This window comes from Mobula birostris, chromosome 24, assembly GCF_030028105.1.
Source record: "Mobula birostris isolate sMobBir1 chromosome 24, sMobBir1.hap1, whole genome shotgun sequence".
NCBI lineage: Eukaryota > Metazoa > Chordata > Chondrichthyes > Myliobatiformes > Myliobatidae > Mobula > Mobula birostris.
In genome coordinates, this window is record NC_092393.1 from 7975447 (window position 1) to 7994472 (window position 19026).

Here is a 19026-nt window from a genome sequence, read left to right on the forward strand (position 1 = left end):
GGATTTCTCACAGGTTGGCGGTTGTTATTTAAAAAGGGAGCTTCGAGAGCACTTGTCCATTGTACGTGTCCTATCAGTGGCGACAACAGAGCTTTACAATCTAAATAATAGTACAGAAGGGATAAGCGGATTGCATCATACAGGAGTAGGCCAGTGGTGAGAGAAGAATTGACAGGCTTTGGCTCAAAGGAGGCTTCCACTAGGAAGAAGTGTCAGCTCTGCGTAAAGCGTCTGTTAAGTTTTCCTTTTTGTTTTTTTTTCCCCTCTTTTACTGTGCCATTTAAATGGCTGTGTTGTGCTCTTCGTGCCGGATGTTGGAGAACTGGGAGACCCAGAGTCTCCTGGGGAACTACGTCAGTGTGAAGTGCATCCCGCTGCAGCTCCTTGAAGACCGTGTTAGGGATCTGAAGCAGCAACTGGATGATCTTCGGCTTTCAGGAGTAGGCCAGTGGCAAGTGTAGAAACGACAAGCTTTGGCTCAAAAGAGGCTTTGGATAGGAAGAGGTGTCGGCTCTGTGTAAAGCGTCTGTTAAGGTTTCCTTTTTGTTTTTTTTTCTCTTACTGTACCATTTAAATGGCTGTGGTGTGCTCTTTGTGTCGGATGTTGGAGAACCGGGAGACCCAGAGTCTCCTGGGGAACTACATCTGCGTGAAATGCTTCTGGCTGCAGCTCCTGAAGACCGTGTTAGGGATCTGGAGCAGCGACTGGATGACCTTCGGCTTTTCCGGGAGAGTGAGGACATAATTGATCAAAGTTACAGGGAAATAGTCACCCTGAAGTTGCAGGAGGCGAGTAGCTGGGTGACCGTCAGGAGAAATGGAAATGGGCAGTTAGAGCAGAGCACCCCTGTAGCCATTCCCCTCAGAAACAAGCATACTGCTTTGGATACTTTTATGGGGAATGCTACAGCGACCGGGTTACAGGCACCAAGCATGGGTCCGTGATTCAGAGGGGAAAGAGAGAGAAGAAGGGAGTGGTAGTGATAGGGGACTCTATAGTGAGGGGAACAGATAGGAGATTCTGTGGACGTGAACGGGACACCCGGATGGTATGTTGCCTCCCAGGTGCCAGGGTCAGTGATGTCTCAGATCACGTCCACAATATTTTGGAGAGGGAAGGGGAGCAGCCAGATGTCTTGGTACATATTGGTACCAGTGACATAGGAGGGAAAAGCAATGAGGTCCTGAAAAGAGAATTTAGAGAGCTTAAGGTAAAAGAACCCTTAGGAACCAGTGATCATAATATGATTGAGTTCAACTTGAAATTTGAGAGGGAAAAAGTAAAGTCTGATGTAGCAGTATTTCAGTGGAGTACGGAAGATTACAGTGGTATGAGAGACATGTTGGCAAAGTAAATTGGAAGGAGCTGTTGGCAGGGACGACAGCAGAACAGCAATGGCGTGAGTTTCTGGGGAAAATGAGGAAGGTGCAGGACAGGTGTTTTCCAAAAATGAAGAAGTACTCAAATGGTAAAATAGTATAACCATGGCTGACAAGGGAAGTCGAAGTAATTATTAAAGCAAAAGAAAAGGCATACAAAGAAGCAAAAATTAGTGGGAAGATAGAGGATTGGGAAGCTTTTAAAAACCTATAAAGAGCAACTAAAAAAATCATTAGAAGGGAAAAGATGAAAAATGAAAGCAAGCTAGAAAATAATATCAAAGTGGATAGTAAAGGTTTTTTCAAGTATGTTAAAAATAAAAGAGAAATGAGAGTGGATATAGGACCTCTAGAAAATAAGGCAGGAGAAATAATGAGGGACAAGGAGATGGCTGATGAACTAAATGAGTATTCTGCATCAGTCTTCACTGTGGAAGACACTAGCAGTAGGGCTGATGTGTGTGGAGGAAGACAAGTGAGTTCAGTTACTATTACAAGGGAGAAGGTGGTCAAAAAGCTGAAAGACCTAAAGGTACATAAGTCACTCAGACCAGATGAACTGCACACTAGGGTTGCAGAGGCATTAGATATTATCTTTCAAAAATCATTGGACTCTGGCATGGTGCCAGAGGACTGGAAAATTGTAAATGTCACTCCACTCTTTAAGAAAGGAGGAAGGCAGCAGAAAGAAAATTATAGACCAGTTAGCCTGACCTCAGCGGTTCGAAAGATGTTAGAGTCAATTGTTAAGGACAAGATGATGGAGTACTTACTGACACAGGACAAGATCGTACAAGGTTAGCATGGTTTTCTTCAGGGAAAGTCCTGCCTGAAGAACCTGTTGTAGTTCTTTGAAGAGACTACAAGTAGGTTAGATAAAGGGGAGGCAGTGGATGTTGTATACAGTATTTAGATTTTCAGAAGGCCTTTGACAAGGTGCCACACGTCAGGCTGCTTACCAAGTTAAGAGCCATGGAATTACAGGAAAGTTACTATCACGGTTGGAGCATTAGCTGATTGGTAGGAGGCACCATGCTGGAGTCCAATGATTTTTGAAAGATGATTTCTAATTAATCTCCACAATCTCTACTGCTACCGCTTTCAGAACCCTAGGGTGCAGTTCATCTGGTCTGGGTGACTTATGTACCTTTAGGTCTTTCAGCTTTTTGACTATCTTCTCCCTTGTAATAGTAACTGCACTCATTTCTCTTCCTTCACACACAACATCAGGCATACTGCTAGTGTCTTCCACAGTGAAGACTGACGCAAAATACTCATTTAGTTCATCAGCCATCTCCTTGCCCCCGTTATTATTTCTCCTGCCTCACTTTCTGGTTGGCTGCCAGTGACTAGTGGTGTTTCGCAGGGGTTGGTGTTGGGACCATTTCTTTTTATGCTGAATATCAATGATTTAGATGGAATAGACGGCTTTGTTGCCAGGTTTGCAGGTGATACGAAGATTGGTGGAGGGGCAGGTAGTGTTGAGGAAACGAGTAGGATGCAGAAGGACAAGGACAGATTAGGAAAATGGGCAAGAAAGTGGCAAACGAAATACAATGTTGGAAAATGTAGTATCACGTAGCCTGTAAAAGTATCAGCAACAATAGAAAACACCAGGAGTCTGGTTTTGATGTTAAAATCCATTATCTTTATTAGTAACTACTAAATATAGTCTGCTGGCTGGTGGCCTGGTGGCATGGTAGCATCAGCGCTGGACTTCGGAGCGAAGGCTCCCGAGTTCGAACTCAGCCGGCTCCCCGGCACGCTTTCCATCCGCGCTGGGTTGAGCGTCAAACTAGCAACTCGACCTCGTAAAAAAGAAATTGCCTGCTACAGAAACATCAACAAAAAAAAGTTGCTGGACTATGCTCCCCGTGAGTTTAAAAAGGCAATTTCCTTCCTTCCACTAAACATAGTAACTTAACCAGGTGATCAAAAGTTAGCAGTGTTATGCATGTATAAGGGTATAGACAAAGTTCCCAAACTTACTCAAGCTCAGGTGGCAAGAGTTACAGTCTTACAATGGTATGTAAGAAAGTTCAGTTCAATGCTCAGGTTAATTAATGAGAGATATTTGTAATCCAAAGGCAAATATTGTGAGAGGGCAATTACGTCGATATTCCACAGATTCCACGACAGCAATACAAAATAACAATAGCAGTAGGTTTTATCTCCGAAGTTGTTCCACTCCACACACAAAGTATCACCAACAGTGATCTTCAATGAATATCCTTTCAACACAAGTGGTGCCACACCCAAATTCAGCTACAGGACATCCCAAAGTGGTGGCCACAGGATACTCAAACAGAATCCACGTAGGGATTATCACCAACAGTAGCTTATCACAAAGGGGACCCTCTTCCAGGGAACCACCACCCAGGCAAGGGTAGACACACCAGTAGATTCCACGTGGTTACCCCAAACACACAACGTGATAGTCGCTTATCCAGTTCCATGACGTACAAAATAACTCTAACAGTGATTTGCCACGGGTGCCTTTCTTCAGTGAACTACCACACCCAGACAAAGGGTAACACACATGTGGTATTCACAAAGGTTTTCCCCTCACCAGAGAACCCAGTCCTGTGGATCAACTATGTGACAATCACACCTTCCTATTCGAATGGAATCAAACTCACCCCTTACAGGCTATTTGGACAAAATCCAAACAGTGACCTCTTTGTCACTAGGTTTCTTCTGTTTCAAACCTTTCTCTCCCCTCTCTGCAACTGCTTCCGGATGCAGCAACTTATGAGAGTCATTTATCAATACTCTGGATCGATCTCTTTTGGGCTGCTGAAAGTTTAAACCAGCGACCGACTCACTGGTGTCTTCCATTGACCGAATCCATCTTGACTCTGAACTGTGTGTCTGTGTGAAAATCATCTGACCTTGCTTATTCAAAACAAGCCGTGAACTGTATAAACAATTGATAGTCCATCAAATAACTCCACCGCTCTTTCACAGTGGCAACCCAGAAGCTGACAGCAGTTCTGTAGTGTCCTTGTATAAATTCATTTTGCTGCAGAGAAATGTAAACGAGTTGGTCACCATAGCAACCAAGCAATTTTGTAGACAAGTAGAAATCCAACAGAGTCCATAAGTCCAACTCGATTCTCTTTCTCTCCTTAAAGGCATAGTCCATAACAAATAAAACTTAAAATCCCATCACAATAGTCATGCACTTTTGGTAGTAGAAATATATGTGCAGACTATTTTCTTAATGGGAGAAAATCCAGGAATCTGAGATGCCGAAGGTCTTGGGAGTCCTTGTGCAAACCACCCTGAAGGTTAACTTGCCGGTCGAATCAGTGGTGAAGAAGGCAAATGGCATGTTAGCAATCATTTCAAGAGGTCTAGAATACAAGAGCAAGGATGTGATGCTGAGGCTTTATAAGGCACTGGTGAGGCCTCACCTTGAGTATTGTGAACAGTTTTGGGCCCCTCATCTTAGAAAAGATGTGCTGGCATTGGAGAGAGCTCAGAGGAGGTTCACAAAGATGAATCCAGGAATGAAAGGGTTATCATACAAGGAACATTTGATAGCTCTGGGTCTGTACTCACTGGAATTCAGAAGGATGAGGGGGGATCTTATTGAAACTTTTCGAATGTTGAAAGGTCTAGACAAAGTAGATGTGGAAAAGATGTTTCCCATGGTGGGAGAGTCTAGGACAAGAGGGCATAGTGTCAGGATAGAGAGGCACCCTTTCAAAACAGATGCGGAGAAACTTCTTTAGCCAGAGGGTGGTGAATTTGTGGAATTTGTTACCACATGCAACTGTGGAGGCCAGGTTGTTGGGTGTATTTAAGGCAGAAATTGATAGATTCTTGATTGGACATGGCATCAAAGGTTATGGGGAGAAGGCCGGGAGCTCAGGTTGAGGAGGAGATAGAAAAAAGGATCAGTCATGATTGAATGGTGGAGCAGACTCGATGGGCCAGATGGCCTAATTCTGCTCCTATGTCTTATGTTACATAATATGTAATGCACTGTGTTCATAGATATAAAAATTATTATAATACTGAACTGAACTGAAACTGAACATTCCTGGACTGTTTTGATGACTTAGTGATTTGACATTTTATATTCTGTTTTTGTCACTCATTTTTTGTCATTGGCACAATTTGTTCTTTTTGTTTTTTGTGTTCGGGGTTTGATGTTTTTCATTGAATGGGTTACATGGTTTTCTTTGTTTCGTGGCTGTCTGTGGGAAGACGAAACTCAGAGTTGTATACTGCATACATATTTTGATAATAAATGTACTTTGAATCTTTAATTGTAGAAAAGGATGTGAGAACATGTGTATGAGGTCAGTGAGGAAAAGTGATTGACAGGGTTTTTAAATTTAGCTTGCACTTAAGGGACCAGTAAACAAAAAAGGTAGTTATATTAGAAAATTTATGTAGATGAATTTGCTTATGTATAATCATGAATAATTGTCTATGCAAGTAGTTAACGGTTTTATGGGTTTATTACATCTCTACTAAGAGGTGCAATATAATCTGTATGTCCAAGTCTGAAGGAACTGATTTTACTTTGTAGCATGACCTTTGAACTGGAGCTCTGCTGGAGCTACAGAGTGAAGACTTTAAAGGCTCTGTGAATGTGAATCAGAGCCTCCAAAAACAAGCAATACCTTGAGTAGGTTCTTCCGATTAAGCAATCATACCCGATACCCCTTTCCTACTACATACTTCCTGTTAACATAATTTTCAAACTCAGCAATTTTCTTTCCATTTTACAAAGATATACTATCACTGTCATATAAACACTCAGCGGTCACAAAGGTGTAAATGTCTAACTCTCTGTGTGTACCTGTTTCAGGACATTGGTGCTCATGGGTTTACAGGCTAATCCCTGGCGTTTGTCCTGGAGTTACCTACAGCCATTATAACGTACTGAGAGACAAAGCAATGGCCAGGAGTACCAATCGCAGTTGGGTTTATTCGTCGGATGACTCTGCTGGGTAAGAGTAGATATTACTATTGATGGTACTGCTGATTTTTGTATGCCCTATCTGTAATTTTCCAATCACATAATCCTAAAATTCCCTTGGTGTACACTGGAGTTGACAGTGCATAGGATGTCGAGTGGGCTAGGAACGAGAACGCGGAACAAATCGGCACTAAAGGGGATTGTTATAACATTGTATCCAGGGAGCTGCATGACTGACATTACTGGTGGGATCCTGGTGCCAACCCTACTCCACATACACCCTCTCCCACCATTAACCATGGGCTGCTAAGACCACAGTGAGTGTAGATCAGTAATCACTGACCACCAAGGCAGGCACACCTTAAAGGTGCATGCTTAATCCACTGCTGTACTTCCTCGCTCATGACTGTGTGGCTAAGCACAGCTCAGATACCATCTATAATTTCACCCATGGCACTGCAGTTGATGGAATCAAAGATTACCTTTATTTACGAAAAAATGTGCTGGCACTGGAGTGGGTCCAGGAGAGGTTCATGATAATTATTCCAGGAATGAATGGGTTAACGTGTGAGGAGCATTTGAAGGCTCTGGACCTGTACTCACTGGAGGTCAGAGAAATGACGGGTATGTCTTTGAAACCTATCAAATATTGAAAGACCTAGATAAGAGTATGATTGAGACGTTTTCAGTAGTGGGGGAGTCTAGGACCAGGAGACACAGCCTCAAAATAGACAGGTGTCCATTTAGAACAAAGATGGAGAGCTTCTTTAGCCAGAGGGTGTTGATGCTATGGAATTCATTGCCACAGATGGCTGTGTAGGCCACGTCATTGGATACATCAAAAGTTATCAGGAGGAGGCAAGAGAATGGGGTTGAGAGGGATAATAAATCAGCTGTAATGGAACAGTGGAGCAGACTTGATGAGCTGAACAGTGTAATTCTGCTCCTATGTCTTAATGTCTTATGACCACAAGGAAGCTTACAGGCGTGAGATAGGTTGGCTGGTTGAGTACTGTCGCAACAACCTCACACTCATCATCACTAAAACCGAGGAACTGATTGTGGATTTCAGGAAGTGGAAATCAGGAGAACACACACCAGTGCTCAATTGAGGAGTAAAGGGTGAAACAGTGAGGTCCTTTCCGGGCATCAACATCTCAGAGGGGGCCCAACACATTGAAGGCTTGCTAGAATTTGAGGATATTTGGACCGTCCCCAAGATCTCTTGTGAATTTGTGTGGAGAATGGTGGAGAACATCCTACCCGTTGTGTCACTGCTGGTTATGGGAACTCCAATGCACAGGATTGCGAGAGGCTGCAGAGGATTGTACATTGAGCCAGATCCATCGTGACCACAATCCTCCCTGCTGACGAGGACATCTTCAAGAAGCAGTGCCTCAAGAAGGTAGCATCCATCATTACTGACTCTCACTATCCTTGAAGAGTGACCGGCGTGTCGCCATGCTGCCGGCCTACGGCCGTCCAAACCCATGAACCGTCACCGCGTTTATGCCTTTTTAGCATTGTTAATTTATTTTGAAACTTCGTCTTTGCACTGTACTCCTGCCACAACATAACAAACTTAATGCCATATATGACAGTAATAATACATACGTTTCTTATTCTGATGTTGGGGAAGACCCAGCACTGAATCAGATGAGGCTCAGAGTGGAGGGCTTGGCATTGTGAGGTCACTCTGTCTGGTAGGGTGAGCGTGTGCAGTATCTGCTCCGTCTGCAGGCAGATCACTGCAATCCTATAGTCTCTTTTCGTCAAGCTCAGTTGGGCCTATTACAGAGAGAAATGTCTGAGCTAGAAAGAGCTGGAGAGACAACAACTTCCAACGCAACCAGCAGGGAGTTTACACCACTTATACCAACTACCTGGACGTCACCCTGTGTGGTAGCCTCTCCAAAATAAGCCTTTGTTCAGCAAATGCCAGCTGAGTCTCCAGCTTGAGAAACACACAGCCTGAATAGATACCTGTTGTAAAATACAATCTGTGAGTGTTGGGAATGGAGATAGGCTGCTGAATCAAATTAGCACTCTGTGAGGCAGTGCAAAGCAGGGTATCAGTGTACCCAGAGCACTGCCAGTCCTGACCTTGCTAAGTTTAGGCCGAAATGAAGTAGGGTCAAGGTTCAAAGTAAATGAAACCAGCAGCCTCATGCACTTCCCATCTTCAACAGCATTATACTTTGAGAGGCCAGTGGAGGTGTAATAAAAATCAGTGTCATTGAGTCACTTTTCAGTTGCAAGGAAGAATTGCTGAGACTTTATCCCATGTTTAGCTGGCAGTGTTGGAACACTGAATAGGCAGCCAAACTCTGTACCAGACATGAGTGCACCCAGACTTCCAGAGTTCGCGCATCCAATTTATTTAATGCCCTCCTGGTTGAGGATTCATTCCTTTTTTTCCCTCGCCTCAGTGAGTTGGCTCTGGAATGCAGATCTCATCATCAGCTTCTTGCTGAATTTTTGGGAAGCAGTATTGCTCGACTCCAGGGAGGATGGAGTAAACGTTTTGAATAGTTCTGAGTGACCAGTGGGCAAGGAGCACTGTATCTCTCAAAGCCTTCCTAGAAAACATTTTATGAAGTAATTTTTAAATAGAAAAAGTTGGCTGAAACTGCACTATGGGATTTTAGATATAGTACTCTCTAAATGGAAAATGATGCGCTATTTGTTATAATGAAAAGTATACCCCAAAAAGTCATTGCCAGATAGTGACTGTAATAAAGGAAAACGCAGTGATGTTACACGGGGAAATTTGTGATACTATAGTCGCTGATGAACAATAAGTCACAAAACATTAACTGGAAATGAGCAGTGAGTGAAACGTCTGCTCCTGTGCTCTACAGTCGATGGTCCACTCGAGAGGTGGCGACCCACAGCAGTGATGGATATACTCTGGAGCTTGGGAATAATTCCGAAGTAAGCAGAGCAATTTTGGAGGACTTGAACCAGAATGGTTGGATTGATGCAAAGTGAGTAACTTTTTTTTAACTAAAGGAATATTTATTATTTAGTTAGCTAGAGTAAATTGATAAGTCCTAAGAGCAGAGATGTGTGGGGCTCTGATAAGGTGTGGGGTTCCAGGAGACAATTGTTTCAGTACACAATAGACCTGGCTTAGAGTTCTCTCAGCAACAGGTCAGTGGGCTGCCAGGAGTGAGGTTCCAATTGGTGACCCAGGTGTGCTAAGCATAAGGACACCTAGTCTGAGAACTGTCTGTGGGGGGGAGTGGTTGCAGACTTTACCCTGAAGATGTGCGGAGGAGTTGGTCCCAGACCTGGTGGTATGCTGTCCACTGCAGGGTCCTGCTGAGATTTGAGAAATGAGAATCTTAATGAATGTTCTGATTATTCGGAGGAAGGGATCTGTGAAGCTTTGGTGGTATGGCAGAAGAGGCAACCAAGTCTGGAAGCTGCTGGTGGGGTTAGAGTTCTGTTTGGAGCATTGGGGAAGTACTTTTAATCCTATTAGGTCACTGTTTTCTACATGTGCTTCATCAGAAACACTTATCCTACTGAGAAAGTTCCATAATTGTGATTTAGTTGCACTATTGGAACCCATCTATACTTTTCTAAGTTCATGATGTCACCTGTACTTACAATTTACTGTAAGTAGGATCACTATAAAGTTTCAATGTATTCCACAATAAAGACAAGCACAGAGGCAGAAAACCTTTAGCAAGTTGGCAGCATCTGTGGAGCGAGCTCTAGTCTCACTTCATATCAGCGAGATTCCCATTTTCTAATGAGAAGGTTGTTGACCTGAAATCTACTGTTAAATTCACTAATTTCTCATCTGCTCTAGCTAGCTCAGTCTCAGGGAATTTTGGAAGCTCATCACTGATGTACCTGCTGATTTACACCACTACATTTAGAATTCTGGATTGTATGCAGTCAGGCCCAAGGGATTTATTAGCTGTTATTCCTATTGATTTTTGCAGGATTTTTCTGAAGGTAGATACATGTTTATCATCTAAACCACATCTGAAACTTCCTGTATTTGTCTCTCAGGAATTTATGAACTTTCATTCCTTAGTTCCTCAGTCTTAGATAGATTTAACAATGTTGTTTCCAAAGATTTTTTGTTAATTTACTCTTGTTTTCTTATTTTCCTTCCTTCACAATTTCGGTTATCCATCTTCAGATCTGTTACATTTTAAAAGTTTAAAGTACTTTCTAATCCCTTTAACTGCCCAGAGAGAGAACATTTTTCTACAGATAGGGAGTATTTTTCCTGCATTTCTTTTCAATGTACACATGTAATGTACTTAAATGTTTGCTAAAGCTCGTCTATTGCTCTATTATTTAAGCCAAATTCCCAGACTTAATCAAGGGACCACTCATAACTATGTATTTGCATTTATAGAAAGTTTTGGACCTGTTAAGTTCTAACATAATGTGATTGTCTTACCCAGCATATTCTTTGGTATGAAATTGATAACTAGCTAGTTAAATGCACCATCTAAAATATAGCTGTTCCTTTGTTACCTCAGATGTGTTCTTTGAAGTTGTGCTCCAAACCATGTTGGCCTGCCTAAGTCATAATTAAAGTCCCTGTGATTATTGTAGAACAAGCTCTTATTTCTTGACTAATGCTCTGGTCTAACAATACCACTTCCACTTATGTTCCTTATCTTTGAGTATGAATTGATTTCACTCATTAATTTTATCAGGCAATTCCATTCCTCACTACTGTCTTTGTTTCTACTTTTGTGCTAATTTTACACTGATACCCTGTATTGCACTGCCTCACAGAGTGCTGATTTGATTCAGCAGCCTATCTCCATTCCCAACACACGGATTTGTATTTTACAACAGGTTATTCAGGCTGTGTGCTTCTTGAGCTGGGGACTCAGCTGGCATTTGCTGAACAAAGGCTTATTTTGGAGAGGCTGCCTTGCAGGGTGACGTCCGGTTGGTTGGTATAAGTGGCATAAACTCCCTGCTGGTTGCGTTGGAAGTTGCTGTCTCTCCAGCTCTTCCCAGCTCAGACATTCCTCTCTGTAATAGTCCTAATAGAAGCTGATGGTCTTTGAGCTTGACGAATCTAACCCCATCTACCTAGATTCTCCCATTTTGTCTATCTTTTCTACATGTCAAAAAGCCTGGAATTTATAGTGTTCATTCCTGGTCAGCCACCATGTAAACATTTCTCTGAATACATTCATTAATGTAGAAGACTTCATCCTGAATGTTTTAATGTTATCCTTTTTAATGTTTCTCCTGACTTGTCATTTGTTAATGCACTTTTACTGCTGGGCCTTTTCTTTAGACTCATTCCCGAGATGTGAGCATTGCAGGCTGAGCCAGCAGTTAATTGTCCACCCCCAGGCGCCCTTGAGAAGTTGGGAGTGACCGGTCTTCTTGAACTGCTGCCGTCCTTGAGGTGTGGGTATACCCACTGTGCTGTTAGGGAAGAGAGTTCCAGAATTTTGGTCCAGCAGCAATGAAGGAACAGCAATATATTTTCATGTCGGAATGGTGCGTGACTGGACTGAAACCTCCAGGTGGTTATGTCCCTGTATTCGATTCCCTTGTTCTAACTAGGTTTGAAAAGTGCTGTCTAAGGAGTCTTGGTGAATGCTGCCTGCAGATAGTAAAAAACTGTTGCTGGACTCACTCTGCTCAGATTGTTACTTTCAATAGTTACATCTAATCTCAGTAATTGTATAAATATACATCCTGAAATTCTTGTTCTTCACAGACATCCATGAAAACAGAAGAGTGCCTCAAAGAATGAGTGACAGTAAAAGCATTAGAACCCCAAAGCTCCGACTCCACCCCTAAGTTTTCTCAGCTGAAACCCTTTGTATGGCCCTAACTATAAGGTTTGCCAGGACTTTGGTCCCAGCCAGGCTTAAGTAGATCTGCTCCCAAAGAACAAACTCCCTCTAATCCAGTGCCCTATAAGTCAGTACCTCTGTCTTCCATACCACCCTTTGAGCAATACATTTCCTGTAAATCCATTTATTTAGGCTCTTACCAGTTTGAGTCTCCTTATTCTGCAATATAGGAGGGGACTATGTTGAAAAATAAATGTAAACACAAGGAATTCTGCAGATGCTGGAAATTCAGGCAACACACATCAAAGTTGCTGGTGAACGCAGCAGGCCAGGCAGCATCACTAGGAAGAGGTACAGTCGACATTTCAGGCCGAGATCCTTCGTCAGGACTAACTGAAGGAAGAGCTAGTAAGAGATTTGAAAGTTGGAGGGGGAGGGGGAGATCCAAAATGATAGGAAAAGACAGGAGGGGGAGGGATGGAGCCAAAAGCTGGACAGGTGATTGGCGAAAGGGATATGAGAGAATCATGGGACAGGAGGCCCAGGGAGAAAGACAAGGGGGAGGGGGGAAAAACCCAGAGGATGGGAAGGGGTATAGTGAGGGGGACAGAGGGAGAAAAAGGAGAGAGCGAGAAAGAATGTGTGTATATAAATAAATAACAGATGGGGTACGAGTGGGAGGTGGGACATTAGCAGAAGTTAGAGAAGTCAATGTTCATGCCATCAGGTTGGAGGCTGTACTAGGTTTTCTAAAATTGTCTCCTTGTACCTTAGGCCACAAACTTATCAATCACCCCTCGTATGTATAGAGTAAGTTCCTATTCTCACAATGCCACATCTCCCTTAGTTATGCAGAAATATTGAAGCTTCAGTCAGCTCATCTGTGGTGGTGTGTGTTGATATTTCCCAAAAGTATCTGCCCACCTCTTTTCCTCTAATCCTGTATTATTCGTCCTTTCTATGTATATCCAGTTTTCCCGTAAATGGATCTATCCTGCGGTAATAATGTCTACATACTTGTACTTTGTGGATATTTTCTGCTGAAATTGGATTTTAATGTGACTGTCTTCTGTTCTACTTCCTTCCCCATTACAGGACACAGGCCCTATTGGTTGAGTTCACCCAGTATAGTCGGGACGTGAATTTATACGCAGTGGTGAAGTTAGTTGTGGAATTCCAGCCAACGAAACCTACAGGACCAAGCATAGACATTAAACCTTTCTCTCTGTTGCATTCAAACCAGGGCCTGCACCTGTTGCTCACGTGTATGGTAAGCATCACTCTGAAACTTAAAGTTATTGGATAAACTGTACATTTTCAGCCTACAGTAAGTTAAGACCAGTATCGGGCTACTTCAGCTGATGTCAGGTTGGTTCAAACCCCCCTCTCTCATTATGTATTTGATGTTACTGGCAGCTTCTTGATGTGTCAAAGACAGCTCTGTGGTAGCACTTTCCCTAGGGGTCGGAAACGGTGTATTCATGTCCCACTATGTGGTATTGAGCTAGTACCTCGATGATTCTCCTGTGCTGTTTGAGGAAGGCAGTGTCTCGGGTGATACTATTGAAGTGACATATCATTTTCTGTCTTGGATGACTGAAAGAACCTTTTAGCACTATTGAATGATCAGTGGATTTCTGCCCAATGCCCCGGTGTCAGTCTTGCTGTTCACAAATTCACAGGTCCTACAGTGCACACCTCCAGTAGGAGCAGGTGCTTTTGGATGCATCTGTTTTTCATTCAGGCCAGACATAGGGCATACCACGCACGGATCAGCAATGCGCCGTCAATAAAAGGGCCTGTCCTGTGATGTTAAAGCCTTGCCCACAGCACCTACCTGCCTTAGTTTACACCAGTCACACCTACCTCGTGCAGTGACCTGCTACAAATCACGCCCTTGCGGAAGTCAAAGCCCTTTGATCAACCCGGGCCCCGCAGTAGTAGGCTGTCACTCAGGGCATTGAATTTCATCAGACCAGACAGGTGGAAAGGAGTGCCAGGACACACAGGGGATTGCCGTCTCCCTCTCCCCATATTCCCACGCCCTTCCTCGGCATCTCTAGTCCAGGCAGCTGTTTTGTGCCTCCCAGGGACAGAGATTCTGCAGGTTCTGACCTTTGTCCGGGAGAGCAGCACAACAGTGACGGTCTGATGGCCTGTTTTAGCACGTAACCCTGGACAAGCATGTATTGCTGCTTTTAATGGAATTTTGACAAATTTCTTTTGAGAGATTCAAGTCTGTGCTCATGTGATATGACATGTGCACCAAAAAAAGGGAGGAACCCAGTTAATTTCCAGTTGCCCTGTAATTCCTAATCGTTAGACACGAACTTTAGTTACTTCATGTTCCCAGAGTTAACTGCTGAATCTCTTTGGCTGAGCCCTCTTTACACTTCATTTACCATCAGTCACTTTGAACATGCTTCCTACTCAGAGTCAGGTTCAATATCAACGACATAGCTCATGAAATTAGTTTATAGCGGCAGCAGTAAAATGTAGCACATGATAATATAGAAAAAAAGTAAATAAATGTATTACATTAAGTATATCGATGTGTGTTAAATAATTACGTTTAAAAGTAGTAGTGCAAAAACAGACATAATTTTTAAAAATTGCATTCACTTAGTTCTTGGTTGACTGCTCCAGTTTCTTTTGGTTCCATCTCTCCAAGGGCCCAAGGAGAGATGATGTGGTCTGGTAAGCATGTTGGAGTTCTGGAGGAAAGAGTACATTGTTCTGAGAATGAAGAAAGAAGCTGTGCAGAAAACTGTGCTCTAAGTTCTCACTCGCACTAAAATTACAGGTTCTAATCAAGCTGAACTTGTTTACACAAGGGTCTGCAGATGCTGAAAATCTCGAGTATTATGCGGAAAATGCTGGAGGAACTCAGCAACCTTGGGAGCATCTATGGTGGGAAATCCAAAGATGTTTTTTGCCGATATAGATGCTTCCTGACTTGCTGAGTTCCTACAGCATTTGTCTGTGTGTTGCACCGAACTTGTTTATGTGTGGCTCCTGTCCCTCTATCAATGAGTTCAAACCTGGACCACCATGGAGTCTCCAAGGACACAGATCTGAGCTCAGCTCTGACGTAGGCTGAGCTCCTGATGACACCACTCCGGTTTATGTTGTTAGCAATCACTTCTGTCTTTCCCGTCCAGGTGTTGCTTCTGCTCTTCAGCTTTGTCTTCCTGTGCTCTGAAGCAGTGGCCATGCGTAGAGCGGGTTTGGCTTATTTCAGAGAGAGGCAGAAGTACGTCCAGCTCCTCATCATTCTCCTCTCCATCCTCATTCCCACCTTCCACTTCAGCCGCCTCAGACTGGCTGATGTGCAGCTCGACCGTCACAAGAGGAACCGCTGGGCATTTGTCAGCTTCTCCCGTGTTGCCCTGCTGTCCGAGGCAGCCTCTGGCCTTGCAGCTTTGCTGCTCACCGTTCTCACCCTGAAGGTAGGTCAGCAGCTGACATGAGTGAATCTGTCAGAGCAAGGCACGAATCTCTAGAACTAGAAAATTAGTGCCCGAGGCTATTCGGCCCTTCAGACAGTGTTAGCTCGTTGAACGATTTATCCAATCCTCTGCTCATTTTCTAAAGTTATAGAGTTATACAGCAAGGAAACACGTTACTCAACCTATTGAGTCTGTGCTTTGTCACAAACTCCACACAAACTACCTTTACTGTCCCCATATTCCCACCAACCTTCCTCCACACCCTTTCACCTACAAACTAGGGGAACCTAAGACTGGCCAGTTAACTCAACAACCTGCATGTCTTGGGAATTTATTTATTGAGATACAGTGTAGAATTGGTCTCCCCCCCCACCCCCGGGATCTCGGTTACCTCCGCCCGCGATGTTGGTCTCTCCCTGGGATGTCGGTCCCTCCCCCCCCCCCCCGGGATGTCAGTCTCCTCCCCCCCCCCCAGGATGTCAGACTCCCCCCCCTCCCCCTCCAGGATGTCAGTCTCAGTCTGGCTAGCAAAAGGTAGGTGGGGGCGGGGGGGTAACCGATCCCTGCGGCAGAGCTGCCGAGCCGCTCATCACATCATTACCTCCACGGCGCACACCACAGAGCTAAAAGATGCGGGAAGTGCAACCTGATCCTACCTTAGCAATGAAAGACAACAGGCCATCTCTTAAACTAGCATAGACATATTACTGAGATACAGCAGAGAATCGGCCCTTCCTGCCCTTCGAGCCACACTGCCCTGCAATCCCCCGATTTAACCCTAGCCTGATCACAGAACAATTTACAATGACAATTACTTCTTGCACTAATATCTTCACAGTATTCTTCACTATCTTTTATAATTTACAAATAACTTGTATTCTGTGTGCTCTCTGCATCTCTGTGCCTGTGAGCTACTGCAAGCGCGTTTTCAGGAACCTGTACCTCGCTGTGTTTGTGTACATGACGGTAAGGTCAACTTGACCGGGAATCCTTTGTTCAAGTCAAGGGGTATGTAGTGCAGTAGTATACTGATGTGGAGAGAAGAGTCCAACTTCAACAGTAGCTGCAGAATTCAGAACATAGAACATTGGATAGACGGTGTTTATTATTGCTGGCACATAGGAGGTTGAGGGGTATTCACTCAGTGGCCACTTTAGGAGGTATATGTTCATTGTCTTCTGTTGCTGTAGCCCATCCACATCAAGATTCAACATGTTGTGCATTCAGAGATACTATTCTGCATACCTCTGTAGTAACACGTGGTTATTTGAGTTATAATCAGATTGAACCTGTCTGGCCATTCTCCACTGATCTCTCTCATTAGCAAGACTTTTTTGCCCACAGTACTGCTGCTCACTGGATGTTTTTGTTTTTCGCACCTTTCCCTGTAAACTCTAGAGACTGTTGTGCATGAAAATCCCAGGAGATCAGTTTTTGATTTACTCAAAACCTCCCTGTCTGGCATCAACAATCATTCCATGGTCAAAATCATTTAGGTTGTATTTCTTACCTATTCTAATGTTTGATCTGAACAACAACTGAACCTCTTGACTATGTCTCCCTCTCGGGTTGCTGCCACATGATTAGCTGATTAGATGTTTGCATTATCAAGCAGGAACATAGGTGAACCTAATAAAGTTGCCACTGAGTGTAGAGGCCAGAAAGCAGAGGAGTAAAAATCAAATCAATTTTAATTGTCATTCAAACCGTACATAAGTATATATGAATGAAACAGTGTTCCTCTGGGACCAAGGTGCAAAAACTTTGCACTCAAAATAGAGGGAGGGAGAACAAAAAAGCACATTTTTAGTCCAAGACCCTGAACAACAAGTCTTGCAAGTTGATGATTCCCTGCAGTTCAGTCTGTAATTGCACTGTACCAACACTGGAGGGCAGCACCAGCAGGAGCAGCCGGAGAGTAGAGCACCAGAGGGTGCGAATTTAAGGTGAGAGGGGAGAAATTAAAAGGATTTCTGAGGGGTATGTTTGTCACACAGAGGGTGGTGAATATTTGGAATGTGCTTCCAGAGGAGGTGGTGGAAATAGATAAAATTTAATTTAAAAAGTGTTTAGACAGGTACTTGCATAGGTAAAGTGTAGAGACATCTAGACCTAATGTGGGTGAATGGGATTAACGTAGATAGGCATCACGGTCAGTAAAGATGAGATGGGCTGAAGGACTGTTCTGTTTTTTATATATATATATATATATGGTTGTTTGTGCATCTTTGCTGCAGTAGATCCTAGGATGGTGACTGGTCTTCAAAGCATTTATAATTTGGAAAATTTGATTTGGAATACTGTGGAAGATGAATGTAAAATATGGAAGCTGAAGGAGATTAGCTCCTTTGCTTCTTCCACTATTCTGTATTATGGTAGCTGATACTTTATCTCAGTGCCACCTTCCTGTATGGACATAATTTTCCTTGGTTCCATAATATATTTAAAATGCTATTCCACTCTCTCCAGAGTATACTCGGTGACAGCCTCCCCATACCGCCTGGGCAGAGAATTCCAAAGATTACCCAGTGAAGAAGCTTCTCATCTCAGTTCTGAAAGGCCCTTTGCGACCTTTGACCTTAAAGCCAAGGAAAGCTTTAGCCTTACTTTGTCAAGAGCTGGAAGAAGGTGCTAAATATATTCTTCCTTCCTTTAGATCGTAGGACAGCTTCGTTTTTTCCGAAGGTGGTGTGTGTTTGGAAAAATGTTCCAGTATACGTTCCAAGAGCTGACAGCGGCCACCTTAGTCTTCTTCCTGCTTGTTCTGGGCTATGCACAGTGTGGTTACATGGTGGGTATTGGGACCTTGTACAGTACAATAAATGAGGGAACTGTAGTACAGCTAGTTAGAGTTGGATGCTGGAATTTTATCCAAGTGAAGATTTGCGCTGAATTTCGGAGTTCAAACCACAGAAGCCAGTGAGAAGGAGAAACCTGTCACTCTGACCTTTCACTTCTTCTCCCCTGCTGAGGACTTCCCCTCTGAGTCCCCTTCTCCTTCCCTTCCTCCAATTGTCCACTCTCCTCTCCGATTCTTTCTTCTTCTGCCCTTGACCTTCCCCACCTATCACCTTCCAACTAGCCTCCTTCCCCTCCACCAACCTTTTTATTCGGGCATCATTCCCCTTCCTTTCCAGCCCTGAAGAAGGGTCTTGAACTGAAATGTCTTTTTCATAAATGCTGTCTGACCTGCCGAGCTCCTCCAGCATCTACAGACTTTCTCAAATCTGTCATCCTTGTCTAGTCGGGCTTGTAGTGATCCCAGTGGTTAGTTAACTGCATTCTCAGTTTACAGCTAATTGGGAATGGGCAATAAATGCTGGTAATTACAGTGACTTCCACCATCTGTGAATGAATGAGGAAATGTGACGCTGAAAACTAGCACAGGACAAGTGTGGCAAAGGGTCAGGACTGCCAGTGCACAGTACCAGTCCGGACACACAGTACAAGAACCTCGAGTGAG

At 43.6% G+C, this 19026-nt stretch overlaps 1 protein-coding gene across 1 annotated transcript in view; it reads left to right on the forward strand.

The window, feature by feature from the left end:
• pkd1b (polycystic kidney disease 1b) overlaps nucleotides 1–19026 on the forward strand; it is a 185371-nt gene that overhangs the window by 155963 nt on the left and 10382 nt on the right. The window contains 4 exon segments of the mRNA XM_072242758.1: nucleotides 6206–6347; nucleotides 9178–9303; nucleotides 13210–13384; nucleotides 15276–15563. Of these exon segments, the coding sequence (XP_072098859.1) occupies nucleotides 6206–6347; nucleotides 9178–9303; nucleotides 13210–13384; nucleotides 15276–15563 (731 nt within the window).